Raw genomic sequence first — 19,708 nt, 5'->3', positions numbered from 1 at the left:
CCGCAGTCTACAATTTAGCTTTAACATGATCAGGCAAATTCTGTTCCTTTAGCCAGGCATGCCTCCTAATCACAGATCCAGTAACTGTGGCCCTTTAGGAGGCCTCTAAGGAATCAAAACCACATTGCAAAGCATACTTTCCAACCTGTTCAGCTGCATGTAATAATTCCTGCATTTCTTTATTTTCTGCACATTCAGAAATCAACATAATTTTCTGTTTTAGCAATCTCATAACATGCTGTTGATACTTGAGCATATGATATTGATAGTTTAAGGCCCTGATTGCCAAGGTAGGAGATGTATAAACCTTTTTTCCCCATCTATCCAGTGCTCTAGAATCTGTCAGAGGGGGTAGGGTTTTTTGCTGTTGAGGCCTTAACTCCCTTTGGACCCTGTGAAATAGTTTCAGGACAGCAGCAGGGTTTCTAAATAAAGAATTTATGTGAGTCAGGGACCCTGTAATATCTATCAGGCTTGCTGGGAGCCGGAGGTAAGGAGTCAAGGGTCAAGCTCGACTATGAAAACACATCATCCACAATGTCTAAAACAGGGGGTATGGCTAAAGACCTGTGCTGAGGGAGAAGAAGGAAATCCCCGAGCCTCTTTTTTGATTCTGAGAAATCTTGACTCTCCCAGTGGAAATGCTCCCTCATAGTATGCAAGGTTTCTCCAAATGAATAATCCTCAAGAGGTGATGCAGATGGTATAGACTCCTCTGCATCAGAATCCTCCTAGGGAGGTATAGATAATTCCTGATCAGAAGAGGAATCAGAAGAAATAGAAACCTGATCTGAATATTCATAATCAGTGTCTTGCTAGGCCTCTTATCTGGAAAGGGATGGGTACCCCTGATCAAGGTAATAAGGTCTTCAGCCATTTTGATCATCTGTTTTTTAGGCATAGAGGCCTGTGCACATGGCTCATGCGTCAGTTTTTTAGTTTTAGAAGGTGCTTTTGTCTTTGTTTTTGCAGCTGTCGGTTTGATATACAAATGTTGAGGTCTGAACACACCCTCAGAAGCCGGTGCCTGCTCAGCGGCTCCAGACCCATCCGAGGGAGATACATCCGTCAGTCCAATACCTTGAGTATCTCGTGGCATGCCAGACTCCACATGGGTGTCGGTAGAGGCCTGCGACTTGAAAGTAGCGGGTATCAGGGGCTGCGAAAGCGCTTCACTGAGTACCGGCAACTGGCTTAAGAGAAGCATCGTCGGTTTTGGATCTCGACTGTCTTTCTCTGTCCTTTTCTTTGCATTTATGTACTCCGCTAGTCGGATTGCTATCCGACGACATTTCTGGGTAGTTAAATCTGTTTCCAAAATACTTAGAGGCAAAAATATACTGACGCTTAATAGTGTATTGGTTAAATCTAGCACAAAACCGACAGCCAGGCACGTTGTGATCAGGGCCTAGGCAAGGAATACAGTATAAATGGAAATCCTTATGAGGTATTTGCTTCCCACACGTAATACAGTTATTAACTTTTTCTGACATCGGAATGGAGCAAGAAAAAAGTTTCCCCAAAGGGGTACTTAGCTTTAGTGAAGACTTGGGTTCTGAAACTCAAACTCGAATATTTCAGTAGTCGGCCGACCAGCACTTGCAAAATGCTTCTGCTTCGGGCACCACAAGGCAAGAAAGACTAAAGAAAATGGCGTCGGGTGCATGTTTTATACCCCTGACGACCGGACATCATGGAAGAGGAGACAGCAACCGATGCAGGACCCCAAGACTTTGGAATTCAGGCCGACTGAGGGCAACCTGCCAGCAGATTACCCAAATGTAATGACAGCAACAGTGAAACATGAAGAACATCTTCCTCTTCTGAAAACGACTTACATTTCTTTTTAGGTACATTTACTCCAGATATAATGAAGACTGTGTGCTGTAGAACCAGTTCCTGTTTAAATAAACCTAGAATAACTAAGATGATGAGTGTAAGGAGGTCAGTAAAAATATGTCGCTTTATAGCTAGAAGTTACTATTACATAAATCCTTGACCAGTACGCACACAAATCCCACCCCCCTCCAAAAAAATAACACATGGCCACAAGACATAACAGTACATTGAAAGAGAAAGATTTTTAATGTCTAAATGTACCCCAATGAGGATCTTAAAAATCTCACACAAAAAATGCCTTACAATTTTAGTAATACTACTTACGTCTCTATTAAAATAAATAATAAAATAAAAATGTACTCTGGAAACTATTGCTGTGCTCTTTGAGGCTGGCTTCAATAAATATTTTGAGTAAGCCAGCTCTGCAGCATGTTCTTCTTTCGGCTTTTCCCAGTTAGGGGTCGCCACAGCTGAACTCCGGTCCACTGATGATTGGCAGTAGATTTTTTTTTACGGGTGCAGAGGTGCCAGCTCGACGCCCCACCTTCGACAAAGGCACGCCCATTCTATGCATGTCTTTCGAACGTCACTCGACCGCGGGGAGGACATGCAGACTCCACACAGAAGGTGTTCCAGCCAAGAATCGAACGGAAGAACCTCTTGGTGTGAGGCAACAATGCTACCGCTGCACCACCGCGGCTTAAGCCAGCTCTGCTGCATACAGAGACAAAACCTTGACGACAGTGCAGATGATCTAAGTACTACTAGTGACTCAGGTGCTTGCTGGAAACAGCTGGAGGATGGGCATGGGGGAGGGAGGTGACTCTGGCTTATCACCTAGTGGAGTTAAAGCCTGCCAAGCCCAAGCTGTCAAAAGTGCATTTACTCTATGTAGCCAAGGAGAAATGGCATGCAGAAGTAGAGCTTGGAGGAGCTGCAGAAGGGGAAGACAGTAAGCTGCACCCCCCCCCCCCCCCCCCAGGAACCAACAAGCTGGTCTGCTCCTTATCACCTAACTCTCACCAAGAAACAAGAGGGATGACTGTGATTCCCGGGTAAGAATGAATGGGTGGGTAGGGATCTTACCTAGTCTAGGAATGCCTGGCTCCCATAACTTGGATATGATCAAGCCAACTGGGTGCAGGCAGAACAGTCACCATACAGGGTGTTAGGTGGTGACAGAGGGTAACACTGAGCATGTAATTCATCACTGCGTCTATGTTCGGTCGTCAAATGGGCCAGCCATCGAACAGCTGAACATCAAACGGTAAGCAGCGAAAGTTCAGTCACCAAACTTTCATTACATCGACAATGCAAGTAACTAGTTGTCCAACATTTCCCTGTCTTATACACAGAAATGTTTCAAACCCACCCCCTTGTTATATATATACCAACTCTAAGATCACACTACAGTGAAGAAAAGGGGTTTGAATGATACTAATGATATGAGACTAGTGATAAAAATAGAGTAGAAGACTGCTGGAAACACTGTGCCTAGACCCATCACGCGTGAAAAGGATCTCTGTTCAAAGATGAGTCAGCAGACATGCACTCCCACAAGGATGATGTTACACTACACCACGGACCACAATTATCCAGCATAACAAGCAATACTGTGGTAAGTGAAAACTGAAGCTAATGTTCTTCTACTGAACCTTTTAAGAAACCTTCTCTACTGTACTCTCCTGTCATCCTCTCTCTTTTTAACTGTTCCTCAGACTAAAGCACAAAGCACAATGGGGGCTTTTAGTTTTCAGTATGCTTCAAAATAAATACTAAAACATGATTAAACTTGGACACATATGCCACAACTGTTTTACTACCCAACAGAGTAGCATTTTGCATTATCATCGAAGCTAGCATGTGAAAGAACTGAAATCAAGTTGCATGGCCAGAACCTCTTTAAACAAGTAAAGTGAGTGTGGTTTCTGCCACTTATCTGAGCCAAGCTGGCACCACAGTTACATAAGAAGGTACGCATTAATGATGAATTATGAATAAGTGAACAGTAGCACAACACATCCCATAATATCTCCCATCCCAAACTCAGAAATACATAATATTTCCATCACCTCAAGGGATTTTTTTTCCAAACGCATAGGACTAAACTTTAACCACAACTCCATGTAATTGACATTTAATTTTGTAAAACAAGCTAATACCAGACATAATTCTTGTCATTGTGGTGATAACCGATGCAGACACGTGCTAAGCCCAGAATGCTTGACTAGGAATTGAAACTAAATGTTGCTGCAAAGCACACCTGAAGATAAGGATTAGGCTTGAAGTGCTGCATACTGAGCCCTTACTGAGAAAGGGGCTTGCTGTGGACATGGTAAAATAAGAGTTGCACACAATTTAGTATCACACAAGAACATAAACTGCTAACTAAACAAAACACATCAGATGTTCATGGCAGAAGGTGTACTAATGCACTCATTTTTAATAATGAGAAAAAACCTTATGAGAAATGTAATCACTAATTTTTTTGTAAGTGTTCAATGCAAGCACAATGTGTCTTCATTTTAAGCTATAAAAAGGATACGCTTTTGCTTTTTCTGCATCCACCAGTGAGTAAGCAGAGATAAGTTGAGCCAAGGTGCGAATGTCCTTTGGGTTTTGTCTGGAAGAACATAAAACAACCTAATTAAATTAAACTTGATAACCATACATTTGTACTACTATAAATACCTCAAAATAGAGTCAGGTACTGATAACACCATGCATGTGCTACTGAAGTTTTCATCGGAAAACAGAGAATTGCTGGCAAAAAGGGACTGTCACCTACATACAACCCACGTACTCCATTTGTTCCTTAAAAAGCAAATGTGTTCATTATTACCAATTTACCAGCACTTCCAGTCTTCTAAGCACAGCTGGCATTTCTTTTGTTTCCTTGCCCCAACCTACGTGAGGTGCCTTGCAGAAATAATTTCAGGTATCTGCTACTGTTACTTTCTGGTGGATTGATACAAGACTCTTTTGAGCTACAATCCAGGCCAAATGGCAAAACCAAGTTAGAACAGATATACAATAACACATTAAATTACAAATTGCGAGGACAAATATCCCAATGACTGACAAAACAAATTTCAATAAACAGCTAATTTAGGCAAATAGTACATCTGCAAAAGTCTTACAAATAAACTGGATGAAGACAAATTCTTTCCTTGCTCCTTGTACCTCATCCTAAGAAAATTAAATTAATTAGTTTACTCAGTTAGCACAGCTCAACTACTACCTAATTTTTTTAAGTCTTATTGGCAATGTTAATTTATTTACATTTGTTAACCGTGTAGTATCCAAATGGGTTGAAGAAATCCATTTTCAGCAGAGACCCGGGGAGAAAAGCTCCACAAGAGTACAAATTAGTTAAAGTACAATTATTTAAGAACAAATAAAGGAAAACTGTTACAAGTTTAACAGGTCATAGCAAAACTTTTACATAGAAAGATAATAAGTGAGGTAAAATATAAAGTTATATAATGCATACAATATCCCAAGATAAATCAGAAATTTAGAAGTTTAACAAAAAAATACACAATGTTGACAAGAAAAAATGAGAGCGATAATACGCAAGTCATGTAAGAGATAAGCAGTAAAAGAAATCTCATCACAGAGATGGGCAGTAATAGGAAGAGAGACTAGCCAGGAGAAATATATATATATATATATATATATATATATATATATATATATTATCTTCTTCTTTCGGCTTTTCCCGGTTAGGGGTCGCCACAGCAGATCACCTGTCCGCTCATGATATATATATATATATATATATATATATATATATATATATATTATATATATATGGTTACATACTGAAAGACCGACAGTGACAAAGTGCGAACGCTCAGATGAGCAAAAATGCCGCAAATTTAAGTTTTTTTTTTTTTTAATGCAGTACTGTGAAGATCGGAATATTTGCAATTCCTTCAACACAGTGCGATCTTGGGAGTTGGAATGTATATTTAGCGGGGGTGTGGGGGGGTGCAGCCCCCCACAATAACGTTTTCGATTTGTGGCATTTTCACTCATCTGAGCATTCGCACTTCGTAACTTTCGGTCTTTCAATATAGACCCTATAGATATATATATATATATATATATATATATATATATATATGTGTGTGTGTGTGTGTGTGTGTGCATTTTATTATTTTATATATATATATTTAAATAATTGCATCTGGGACTAAAAACAGCCCCTCACCTAACCTTATTTCAAGAATTCTAAATCACTCATCTTCTATTTCTGGATATCCTCTTTATTACAGAAACCCTGTCTGCACAACTCAATATATTTACTTTGGCTATATTACTATGCACCAAAAAAAGAATGGATGCTTTAAAAATGCTGTATGGCAGACATCTGGCTTCACTAAAGATATAATGGAAAGCCTGCAGGTAGGTAGATAGCACAACTGTGTTCAATCAGGAATGTAAACAGGTTCCTACAAGATGGGCATACATTTCTTTGGTAAATAAAACAATCCGTTACGAATAAAGATAACAAAAGGGGAGATAAAAGACTTTCAACTACTCTCAAATGACCTTTGAGAAGACCCTAGGCAGTGTGTAACAAATGAGTATCTACTTTGCTGAGAACACACATTTGTTTCACTCTCCAATTCCACTGCACAGAGAAATTTACAACATGGAATCTACCAAGTACAAGACTGTGCACCTAACACCACAAACCTCACTTCTACTTCTATGGAATTTGTATCAGCTGTATATTAAATACAAAAACACATAACAATATAAAATTATAAGACAGACAGGCTGTCAAAGCACATCCAGATGATGGCAGGAAAGGGATAATGGATGTCCAACTAAAGAGAGTTCTCTCAAAGATCAGTTGATATGGTGACAACTAGCACATCTGTTAAATATTACTTTTGGGGTCTGAATGGAGAGATGAAAGAGATTAGTATTGCTGTAACTGAAATCATCAAGTCTTGGTGAGTACTTTCATGTGGTGGACAGCCTTTTTACAAAATCTCACAAAGATGACACTGATATACAGTTATATATCATACAGAAAGATGGGTTAAAAATTCAGGGTGCTCAAGTCCCAAAATTAAAAAAAAAAGAAAAGTTGCCGATCCTAGTGTACACATTGGTGACAAGTCTGGGTGGGTTGGTGTAGAATCCTCAAGACATGAACATAAGGTTAGGCCAGGCTCAGGGGAAGAGTGCCCCCCACACGTGTAGAAGGAAGTAGTCATACACAAAAAAACAAAGACTAGGAGACATAAAGAGGCAAAGAGATGATAAAGTGGACTAATGAGGATAAGGAGGAAATTGTTTATAGTTACTACTGCACAAGAAGCACAGAATTTTTACACAGAAGATATTTAGAAAATTTGAGAGAGAGATAAGACAAACAAAAATATTTGGCACAAGAAAAAGCAGATGAAAGCAAAAAATAAAAAATTATGCTCCTTAAAATAAAATATTAATGAAAAACATTATCTAGATAAAGAAACAATGGACCACCTGGAAAAAAAAGCGATAGACGTGAGAAAATATAAAGAACAAATTGAAAGATATAAAAAAGAGACATGCACATTAAGTAAAACTGAGATCTGATAAAGTGTAATATTTATAAAAAGGAGAAAGCCAAACTAATCAATACAAAAAGCAGCTCCAACAATATTGAGAACTATAGGCATATGGACATGGAAAATTTCACAGTACAAAAAAATAAAATTGCAAAGAGAGAATATGGAAAAGAAGCTTAATAAGGTAGAAATTAAATAAACCCCGGGATTCAATAAACTCCAGGCAGGCTCCATACAAAGCCTACCTGAAGTTTAGGAGTGTGCACGGTGAGCGGCAGAGCATACCACTGTGCAATGCATATTCATGTCGCTCGCTGTGTCTGAGGTTTTGTGGCTGCAACAGTGCTGATAGCCAGGAAACTTTTAAAAGTGAACAGGGATACCAATCCAGCTTAAAGCAGAACACTTACGGTCCATGGTTTTGTGTGGAATGTCGCAATGACCAACATGGCTTCACAGAATGCCCTCAATCGCCAAGTTCAACACATCTGGACAAAGGCCAGCAAATACAGGGACAATGACTCAGCAACAGGGACATATCTGACATAGATACCTTACAAAAAGGTGGTATAAGTCCATGTTCTGAAGGATGTGAAGTATGAAACTAAAACATACTTCTCAACCACCTAGAGCAAGAAATCTAGACAAAAGACATAAATAATGGGGGGACAAAGACCCAATAATAGGGACAGATTTTTAATATTGCACTTACAAACTGAGAAAGTTGACAGAATAATAAGTTTTACATTAGCAAGAGTTTTCTGAGGAGCATGAAGTTTGTATCTCAAATGTCTGGTCATTATTTTCTGACTTTAATCAACAATGATATGCCAACGATTTGTCAGAAAACAACATTTTATGAGGAAAAGATCATAAATACGAGACAAAAATAATACGTATTGTAGGATGTAAAAATCAAGAAATATTCAAACAAATCTTTCTCTATTAAATTACGTCTTAACAACACATTCAATTACATTACATTCGCAATCATAGATTTAAACTCTATTATGTTGAACCCACATATAAAATCATCACTCAGCATATTATATATTGCCTCATTATACCATTCGCTATCTAACACTGCAATCGGGCTACCCTTGTCCGCAGGACTCACCACAATATGAGTTATTCTGTAAGCTTTTTAAGGCACCAAATTCACTTTTTGTTAGATTATAATGCTTCTTTTTCACTCTAGAATCTTTATTGACATTCATTTTATATATGTCATTCAAACACATCTTTTCAAATGCATTAACTAAAGAATTCACAGCTGGTATACAAGTACTAGGCTTCCAAAAAATGTTTTGTCCATCATTGTAAGCATTATCAGAGTTTTTAAACATAGGTTTAGGCATAAGATTCCTAGTAAACAGTTTGATGTCTAAAATGACATCCGTAAAATCAGAATACCTGGTGGGTATAAATGAAAGTCCCTTCTGTAGTTCTTTCAGTTCCTCTTCTGTAAGCTGATGTGCAGATAAATTCCAGACTAGACTATTTTATGTTGGTAAATGCTCTCTTGTTGTTGCTGGGACTTGTTACAGTCCCCTTCAACTTCCTCTTCTGCCTGCTGCGGCTGTGACCTCATGGACATTCTTTCTGCTGCTGAGATTTCAATTCCCTTACTAGTAAAGGGAATAAAAGTTTTGAGGAGCTTGCCAAGGATATAACAGAACACCAGCTTTCAAAGCTTCAGGGCACCTATATTTTCTATTCTTAGCAGAAGTAGGACTGGAATTAACTGCTTAGCAGCACAAGCTAACTAAACAAACTAAAGCTATAGCTCCTGGATCAGGTTTGGTTAAATTTGCATAAAATCTTAAAAGAGCAAGGAACTTTATAAATCCTATCTGCCTTTTATGGGCAGCTGGCCGAGTTTTCAAGAAAATTACAGGTCGTTAACACATAGCCTCCAAAGCTGACAAAACTGGAGTAATAGGTGCAGGTTCTGGAAATTCCCTCTAACAGCTCAAAATATTTTCTTATGGGCTGAGAAACTTCAGTGTTCTCCCACTGAAAACACTGGGAGAGTCTAGAAGCAGTCTCCGAGAAAGAGACCCCCACCACCACAGGGAGAGTCAGAAACTGAACACTCCACAAAGTCTGAATCAGAAATATGAGGAGAAAAAAATGTATATTGTCCCTTCATCCTCTTGCCCAGATTCAGAATCTTGAACATCCTCCTCAGGAAAGAAGGTATCGCTTTCTTTTACCAGAAACTATAAGAAGGTTGAATAGCCTGAATTAAACCCTGAGTCAGACCCAGCAAACTATTCCTGTCTAAAGAAATTTGAGAATGGGTGATACATGTTTAGTTTTCTGTTTCTTTTTCAGAAAAAAACAATGGGACTAAATGTTATTAATGGCAGCGGCAGCTTCCCAGGAATGGGCACAACATTCTGAAAAAACAGAGAAGTCTTCCTTGTTCCCTCTCTCAGGACTGACAAGAGTGGCCCTCCCTTACCCAGTGAGGGGACCCCCAACAGCAACAGAGGAAGAGGCTAACCCCAGTCCACAGTGGGTGTAGGTGCTACATCAGAGGAATCCGGGGTAAAAAATGAGTGGTCAGAGATGTAACTAATGGCCACATCTAAGTCACCCACCTGCAGATGGGGCAAATTGCTAGCCTGCTATGATGGCAAAGGCTGTTGACCTTTTTCTTTTTGTGTCTGGAAGAATGCCCGACTGTGGGATTGAGATTCTTTAGCTGAAAATGGTGCCCCTTTCCAAGGGAAAACAAGCAGCAAATGTCATTAACACCAACTCTTTAAAAGTGATTTTTTTCATAGACAGAGTAAGAAGCATTTTAAAACACTTTGCCAGCCCCACAAAGTAAAATAAACACAATTTTTCCACAGGGAAAAAAACTTTTTTCAGTTACTTTCAACAACTTTTAAACAGACAGGAAAAAAGAGCGATCCCATTTAAAAGTGCAATACAGTCTCATGGCAGTTTGTCAATACACAAATTAGGAGTTATGTACTTACCATAACTTTGCATCTGTGTTGTCCGTTTTCATTCTTCCTCACTGATTGGTCATGGATCCGATCCTCGGATCTGATTTGGCCACATTTTCCAGTCTTTAGATCCCAATCTCGAGCTCTTCCCATAATGCACTACATTACCTCTAGTTTCTCAGATCAAGTTCCTGCTTTTGTCTACAGATTTATAGAGACAGGACAGATAAAGTTAAGAATTACATGTCAAACCTGGAACTAAAAGGTTCCTGTATCATCCAATATCCTTCCAGGAGACATAAGGCGGGGGGGGGGGGGGTTGCTGGGAGGGAAGGCAAGGAAGAATGAAAATGGACAATACAGATGCCAAGTAATGCAAGTACATAAATCCTAAATCTGATGTTGCCCTTTTCATTCTTCCTCACTGAGGGGTAGAGTCCCCAGCTATGTAACTCTTGGGAGGAAGGCCCTCAGAGAAGGATATGTCAGAACACTGTCAAACGAAAAGATGGTCTGCTTCTGGAGACAGTGCCCATTTTATGATGCGTCACAAATGTATGATTTGTTGATCAAGTGACTGTAAAAAAGACATTATCAAAAGACTAAGAGAAAAAGATAAGGAAGCCATGGATTCATAGAAAGGAGATGCCACAGCACTACTGAACCAATGGAGGACTGTTTCTGGAGACAATGTCAAAACTGTTATACGTTACACAGGTTTGAATCTTTAAGGAGGAGAACTTAGGACAGATATTGCCAAAGGAGGCTCAAGAAGACAACTGACGAAGTAGAAAGGGCTTTAGAATGATGATTGAAATTCAACAAAGATGCTACAGGTGGTCACAGGAGAGATGCCTTAATCTCTGTGGCCCCATTGAGCAGCCTGCCTGCCCCTGTGGGAGTGGTTACTGACTTGAAACTGTAGTTTTATTGGCCATTTTGGATCAATTCCAAAACTCCTTCATCTTCCTCTCTTAAAACCCTCTTTTGCGCGTTTTTGTGCATAGCGCAACAGCGGGCAGCGCCGCCTAATTGGGTTTAAACTATTCCTGGCTCCACAAAGTCTGCTCTTCACTTTTTCCCTTAGAACTGCTCTCTCAATTTAAACACCATATTCTCATTCTAAGGCCCTTCACTGGTCCAATTAAGTAATCCTACAAGTTAGCACTATTAAACCATAAGCACTACTTACTCTTATACTCTCTACGATTACCCTATTGGTCCGTCTTAAATTCAGTTTCCCTATATTACTCTAGCATGTCCAAAGGTCAGCCAATGGTTTCCTCTCCAGTCCAGCTGGTGAATCTGGGAATTTTGAGGCAATGTTACAACTGTCTCATGTACACGGACAACCCTCTCCTCCTCCAAACAGGTTCAAATATATGTGAGAGATGCAACTATTTAGCCAAACTGGAGGCTGAGGTCTCATCTCAAAACTGGTGTAACCAGTCAGGAGAAGAAGGTAACCTCACACAACACAATTCCAGTATCACATAGTCCCACCACATCAGCGAACCAAACACAAATACACAAAACATACTCGGAGGCTCTAAATAAAAATCTACCTAAGCAACAGAGACCTCCAAAGCAGACATCCAAGCAAACGCTACCTCAAAACAAAACACGAATAACATATAGCCCACAAAGTCAGTGTGCCAAGCAGCCACAGCCCTTAAGGCTGAATAACACACCTGATACTCTTGTAATAGGTGACTCTATTGTCAGACACACTGACGTCCCGCTCACCAGGCTGAATAAAGAGAAGGTCACGGTGAGCTGCCTGTCGGGTGCTAGGATCCACCACATAACGCAAGCACTCAGGTCACTCCAACGCAAATACAAAATATGACTCCGTCATTGTACATGCTGGTGTGAATGACCTGAGACGTACCTTCCTGGACTACATGAAAAGAGACATAGAGGAGCTCTCAGATCATGTAGCCCAGGCTGGTATGACCCTGACCTTGAGCAGCATCTTACCCTCACCTAGAATGATGCCACAGTACAAAGACAAAATGATCGATTTTAACAATTGGCTAAAATTTTGGTGTCATTCAAAGGGGATCCAGTGTCTGTCAGCCTGGGATGACATGCTCGACAAGCCACGCTATTGCATAGGACGGCTTGCACCTGTCACCACTGGGCTTTCAGATATTGGCAAAGGCTCTTGCCACCCCCATAGTGCCTTTTTTAGGCAAGGCTCAAAAGTCAAACCCACCTCCATAAACAGCACAAGGAACAAGAAAAGTACAGTTTTGTACCTACCATAAATGTAGATGTTCGAGTGCTAATACAGCTGCAGTCATACCAGATGGGTTCTCCTGCCGTCAGGCGGGACCTCGGGAGGCCGAATTCCAAAGTCTAGGTCCGGCATCGGTTGTCGTCGCATTCTTTCCTGACGTCAGTGCGACAGGGGTATATAAGACACAGCCGACACCATTTTCTTCAGTCTTTCTTGCCCCAGATGTCAGGTGCCCCCAGAAGGAAGGCAATATATATATATATATATATATATATATATATATATATATATATATATATATATATATATATATATATATATATATAAAATATATAATCATGCATTACAATATAATCAAAAAACAGTAGTTGCAAGCAAATACACCACAGAAGGATAACCCAATCAAGTTGTAAGATGAGGAGTTAGCCACACTAGGTCTGTACCCAGAGGGGAAGGAGGGAGGGAAACCTGGACTGCAGCTGTATTAGCATTCGAACATCTACATTTATGGTAGGTACAAAACTGTACTATGTTCATCGTGCATACAGCTGCAGTCATAACAGATGGGTAGAATCCCAAAGCTACGCACAGGGTGGTAGGCACTAGGTGGAACTGGGAGGAGCCAGAATGCCCTGCAACACAGCAGTAGCAAAGCCTGCTCTAGTTTTGGAGTATAAAGGTAGGTGGGTAGTGTTTAGTGACGGTATTCACAGAACTCCAAGTGGCTGCCTCCAAAATATCTTTGGTAGGGACTCCTCTGAGGAAGGCTGCAGAGGTAGCTGTGGCCCTTGTGGAGTGAGATCTGATGCCTGCAGGTACAGATTTGCCATGAAAGGAGTAACAAAACCGTATGCAGTGGCCTATCCATTTCAAAATTGTCTGCTTGGAAATTGGCTTCCCTTGAGCTCCTACAGCATAGGACACAAAGAGTTGTTCTGATTTCCTGAAAGGCTTTGTTCTGTCCAAATAGCAACGTAGCGGTCTATGGATGTCTAAGGAATGTAGCAGCCTTTCCCCTTTGTTTTGAGGATTTGGGTAAAAGGTAGGTAAGTGTATGGCCTGATTTAAAGCTACCCTGGATACTACCTTAGGCATAAATGACGGGTTGGTTCGTAGGGAAACCCTGTCCTGATGGAAGATGAGAAAGGGCTGCACAGCCATGAGGGCTTGTAGTTCCGAAACCCTACGAGCTGAGGTAATGGCCAGAAGGAAAGCTGTTTTCCAGGACAAATATTGCAAATCTGTTGAGGCAGCTGGTTCAAAGGAAGTAAATGTTAATTTTTCTAGAATGTAATTAAGATCCCAGGCTGGTATTGGTTGTTTCCTTGGAGGTCTTATATTCTTAGCCCCTCTGAGGAACTGTCGTAAGAGTGGGTGAGAGAATAAGGGTGGATCAGTGTTGTATTCTGCAGAAATGGCTGAGGCATGAATTTTGATGGAGGAAAATGAAAGTCCACTGTTCAACAGCTCAGCTAGATACTGTAATATCTGAGGCAAATTCAGTTTTCTAGGATCCTGGCCTTTTTTCTCATTCCAAGCGCAAAACCGTTTCCATTTTGCGGAGTAAGCCTTTCTAGCAGATGGCCTTCTGGCCTCCAAAATAACATCCTGCACCTCTTTGGAGAGTAGGGTCTGTTGTGGTGTTAAGGAATTTTCCATGCAGCCAGATTGAGTGTTTTCAGCTGACTGTGAAGAGTTTTGTAGTTGTGCTGAGTCAGAAGAAGAGGCATTAGAGGTAGGGTCCAGGGAGGAGTATGTGTTAGGCTCCTCAGGAGTGGGTACCAGTGTTGTCTTGGCCAGTCTGGAGCAATCAGTATCATCTTCGGTCTGTCTGCTCTTGCTTTCAAGAGCACCTTGGGCAGAAGAGGCAAAGGTGGGAAGGCGTAAACTGTCCGTACTGCCCAACTGAAAGAAAGGGCGTCCACTCTCCAGGCCTTTGGATGGAAGGTCCTTGAGCAGAACTTTGTCAATTGATGATTCCTTTGGGAGGCAAAGAGATCTATGTCTGGCCTTCCCCACGCTTGGATTATCTTTGTAAACACTTGAGGATGCAACTTCCATTCATGTGGGTCTGTCATATTTCTGCTTAGATTGTCTGCCAGCATGTTTTCCAATCCTGGCAGGTACTGTGCTTGAAGTTCGATTTGCCATTCCAGAGCCAAGTTCCAAAGTGACATGGCTAGCCTGCACAGGGGGTATGAATGTGTTCCTCCTTGTTTGTTTATGTACCACATTACTGTGGTGTTGTCTGTTCTTATCAATAATTGCCCTGGATGCAGGAGGTCCTTGAAAGCTGTAATTGCATTTATCACTGCTAGCATTTCCTTTTGATTGATGTGGAGGTGCTTTTCCTTTTGGGACCATTTGCCCTAAATGCACCTGTCTGTCATGTGTGCCCCGCAGGTGTAGTCTGAGGCGTCTGTTGTGATGACTTGATTTGCTTGAGGCTTGCAGAATGGTAGACCTGCGTTTGTTTGGCATGCTTGGGCCCACCATAGAAATTCCTTTTGCAAACATGGGATTATTGGTATTATTGTTTCCAAACTGTGGCTGCGTTGAGACCATAGGTTTTTTAGGTACCATTGAAGTTTCCTCATATGCAACTTTGCACATGGGATTAGAAGAATGCAAGATGCCATGAATCCCAGAGCCTGCAGGATTTTCCTTGCAGTTAGCCTGGTACAATTTGCTAGTATTTTGAAGTACTGAGTTAGTTGCCCCTGTTTTTCTGGCGTAAGATAGGCCATCTGGGTGTTTGTGTCCAAGTTGGCACCCAGGAAAGTTATTTTCTGAGATGGTGTTAGCCTGGATTTCTCTTTGTTGACTGTGTATCCCAGAGAATTCAATAACCATGTTACATAAGCCAGATGTTCCAGAAGTATGTGTTTGCTGTCCGCTTGGATCAGGCAATCGCCCAAATAAGGGTAAATTTGTATCCCTTGAAGTCTGCAGTAGGCAATTACTGATGCCAGGCATTTCGTGAATACTCTGGACGCAGTAGATAAGCCAAAGGGCAATGCAGAGAATTGATAGTGGATTGAACCTGTAAGAAATCTGAGGTACCTTCTGCAGCTTTGTCTGATTGGGACATGCAGGTATGCCTCCTTGAGGTCCAATGTTACCAGCCAAGACTTCTTGCCCAGCATGGGAAGAAGCTGCTGTAAGGTGAGCATCTTGAATTTTGGTACGAGTAGAAATGTGTTTAGGATGGATAAGTCCAAAATGGGTCTCCAGTCGGTTCCTTTCCTTGGTACCAGGAATAGTTTGGAATAAAAACCTTGACCTTGTTCGTGAGTAGGTACCTCTTGAATAGCTTTCATGTCCATGAGCTTTGAAATTTGTATTTGAGCCTCTGCCCTTTGATTGTGTGGCAGGTTCGGCATGCCTCTCATTTTGGAAGAGTGTGAAAATGAAATCTGTAGCCTCTGTTTATAATGTCCAGGATCCATTTGTCTGTTGTGATAATATGCCAATTTTTTGTAAATAATGCCAGCTTTCCTCCCAAGGGTGCTGCCAGCTGAGACTTGCTTGGCATGAAAAGGGGTAAGTCATTGGGTTTGTTTCCTGTATTGTTGTGCACTGTCTTCGCCACCTCTTGGTGCTGGAGTTTGCCATTGTCTGCCTCTATATGATCCTTGAGATTGTCCTCTGCCCCTTGTGCGCCTGTATCTACCTCTTTGGGGCTTGTCCGGGGCTGGAAAGGACCAGTTTTTTGAAGGCCAATTTCTGCTAAAACGTGGTGGTTGAACCTGTAGAAAAGCTTTGACAGTTTGCATAGATTTAGCTTTTTCTTCCATTTTCCGTAGTATCTCCTCAGCATTAGTACCAAATAATACCTCATTTTGTAAAGGAGCATCTAGTAGTTTAGCTTTAACATGATCAGGCAAGGTTTGTTCCCTAAGCCAGGCATGTCTACGAATGACTGATCCTGTAACAGCAGCTCTACTTGAGGCCTCTAGAGCATCATAGCCACATTGTAAGGTGTGTTTACCCACTTGTTCTGCACTATGCATCATATATCCTGCAACTCCTTCAAATCTGGTTGTTCAGGTTGTGACATTTTATTCCTTAATTGTGATAACAGAAACTGCTGATATTTAAGCATATGGAACTGACAATTTAAGGCCCTCATGGCTAGGGTGGCCGAGGTATATACCTTTTTTCCCCACCTTTCTAAGGATCTAGACTCTCTTTCAGAAGGTAGTGGATTCTTAGCAGTAGAGGCCTTCATTCCCTTGGGATCTTGAGAAATGGTTTCAGGGTCAGCATTATGGCTTTTGTAAAGAAATTGGTGAGAGTTAGGAACTCTGTAGTACCTATCAGGCTTGACTGGGGCAGGAGGCAGGGAATCCGGATTAAGGCAAGCCTCCGAGTAAACATCATCAAGTATGTCCAAGACAGGAGGTATCGCCAGAGGTCTGTGCTGAGGTAGCAAAAGAAATTCCCTAAGTCTTTTCTTGGAATCAGAAAAGTCTTGGCCTTCCCAATGGAAGTGTTCCCTCAAGGTATGCAAGGTTTTCCCAAAAGAAAAATCCTCTGGGGGAGATACAGAAGGAATGGACTGCTCCGCATCAGAATCTTCAAAAAGGGAGTACGAGTGTTCCTCTTCATCAGAATGTTCTGAAATAATGGAGCCCTGGTCAGAAGAGGGAGAATCTTCCTCCACTCTGGGTCTCTTGTCCGGAGGGGGTTGGGAACCCCTAATAAGAGTAATTAAATCCTCAGCCATTTTTAGCATCTGCTTTTTGGCATGGGGCCTGGAGATGGGCCCTGTGCAACAGGCCTCTTGGGATGCATGGCTGATTTGGACTTAGTAAAGGCCTTTATGGAAAAGGAAGATGAGGGTCTAAAGACACCATGGGCGGAAATGGACCTGTCCACCTTAGGAGGCTCAACACTCACAGTGGCTTCGGTAGCTGTAGTCTGGGTATGGGCCGAGGCACATGCGGTCTCGGTTACAGACCGCCAGAGAAGTGTCGTCGGTAGTCAGGGGCTGCGTAGGCGCCTCGCTGAGAACCAGACCACGTGTAGCCGGTTTTGGCGTGGTGTCGGTGGAGACCGCGGACCTCGCGTGTCGGTCTTTGTCCTTCGCTTTTGGACAAAACGGTAGTCGGAGTCTCCGATGACATTTTATAATCAAAAGCTTTACCAAAAAAGTGCTGGGCGAACTCCGCCCGACGCTTAATATTGCGTTTATTGAAAGTAGCGCAAAAGTGACAGCCCGAGACGTCATGGTCTGGGCCTAAACAAGGTATACAGAGGGAATGGAAATCCTTATGCGGTATTTGCTTCCCACAAGAAATACAATTGTTAACTTTGTCTGACATTGGTCTGAGTAAAGAAAAGTTTCTCCAACGGGGTACTTAGCTTTAAAGAAGACTTCGGTTTCCAAATTTTCGTAATTTCAGGAGCTGGCCGACCGGCACTTGCGAACTGCTTCTGCTTCGGGCACCGCGCGGCAAAAAAGACTGAAGAAAATGGCGTCGGCTGTGTCTTGTATACCCCTGTCGCACTGACGTCAGGAAAGAAAGCGACGACAACCGACGCCGGACCTAGACTTTGGAATTCAGCCGACCGAGGACCCGCCTGACGGCAGGAGAACCCATCTGTTATGACTGCAGCTGTATGCACGATGAACATCTAAGGGTAATGCTGCTAAACGCCAGAAGTCTTAACCTCAAGATGCACGCACTCGAAGCTCTCCTCAGTATGGAGAACATCGATATCTGTGCAGTGACAGAAACCTGGTTCAAGGCTCCAGAGAGCACCCCAGCACTACCAGGCTATACCTCATATCATGCTTTTCGGCCCCCAAACCTGGACCGAACCACAAAAGGAGGAGGAGTTTCCATATTTATCAAGGATATCCACACCTCCAGGTTAGTGGCATTGCACAAAGTATCGGAGACCATCCATGTGCAACTAACAGTGGGCAAGACTGCTTTTCAGTTTATAGCATCCTACAGACCACCCTCTCAAAGTCAGGAATCCCACTCGGCTTTCCTGAAAACATTGGAGAACATGAAGATCTCCGAACACCATTATATTGGGTGACTTCAACTACCCAAACATTGACTGGGAGCACTACACAAGCCCCAGCACCTTAGCCCAAAGGTTCCTGGAAATTATAAACTCAAATGCTATGGAACAACTAGTCACCACTCCCACAAGAGGGGACAACATACTAGACCTGATCATTACCAACATGGGGACTCTATGCTCCACACCAGAAGTATATCCCTCATTGGTAAGATCAGACCATAAATTAATTTCACTGGATGTCCACATCCACCCCACCCCAGCCCAGAAAACCACAGTGAAAAATTTCTCAAAGCGAACTTCTCACTTCTCAAAACTGAAGTGGAATCCTTCAAGGCCCCAGGGCCAGTGGAAACTACGGCCCAAACTGCAGAATCCTATATAAATGCATTCTACGGACATCTCCAGGAATGCATGGATCATGCTATCCCAAACAAAACCAAGACCCAATCATCCAAAGGCAGGCGTCCAGTCTGGTGGACCCCTGCCATAAATAAACTGTACAACAGGAGGAAGCTACTACATGATAGAGCAAAATCCTTGATAGGGAAGGCATCTCTGATCAGTACTAGCAAAAAATTACGATCCCTCAAAATCCTCCAAGGCCAGCTTCGAGAGAAAAATTGCACAGGACATCAAAGACAATCATAAGGCTTTTTTCAGTTATGTTAGAAACCTGGGATGCAACTCCCAGACTTGTTCTGAGTTGATTCTAAACGACAAAAAATACACTGAACCCACAGACATCGCCAATATCCTGGCAGACAGGTTCAGTGCAAACTTCTCCACCCACAAAAGAGCAAGTATCTATCCCAGCAGAGGGCTGCCTCCCAAACATCTCCGATGCTCAGGTGAAGGCTGCCCTCTCCAAAGCAAAAAACACTGCTTCGATGGGACCAGATGGCGTCCCAGGTTGCGTCCTACATTAACTCCAAGAGGAACTAATCCCTCAAATAAAACAGCTATACAATCTCAGCCTCACTACAGGATATGTGCCCACAGAATGGCGTACAGCAACAGTGGTCCCACTCCACAAAGGTGGAGCCTCTATGGACCCT

At 42.1% G+C, this 19,708-nt stretch overlaps 1 protein-coding gene across 1 annotated transcript in view; it reads right to left on the bottom strand.

Moving 5' to 3' along the window:
* SRP72 (signal recognition particle 72) overlaps nucleotides 1-19,708 on the bottom strand; it is a 1,193,396-nt gene that overhangs the window by 241,230 nt on the left and 932,458 nt on the right. The window contains exon 15 of the mRNA XM_044059445.1: nucleotides 4,385-4,462. Coding sequence (XP_043915380.1) covers nucleotides 4,385-4,462 — 78 coding nt within the window. The remainder of the gene's footprint in view (nucleotides 1-4,384; nucleotides 4,463-19,708) is intronic.

The sequence above is a fragment of the Protopterus annectens genome, chromosome 17.part0, assembly GCF_019279795.1.
Source record: "Protopterus annectens isolate FY-2018-M chromosome 17.part0, PAN1.0, whole genome shotgun sequence".
In the NCBI taxonomy this organism is placed as follows: Eukaryota; Metazoa; Chordata; order Ceratodontiformes; family Protopteridae; genus Protopterus; species Protopterus annectens.
Note: the sequence above shows the minus strand (reverse complement) of the source record. Positions and strands in the feature narration are given on the sequence as shown.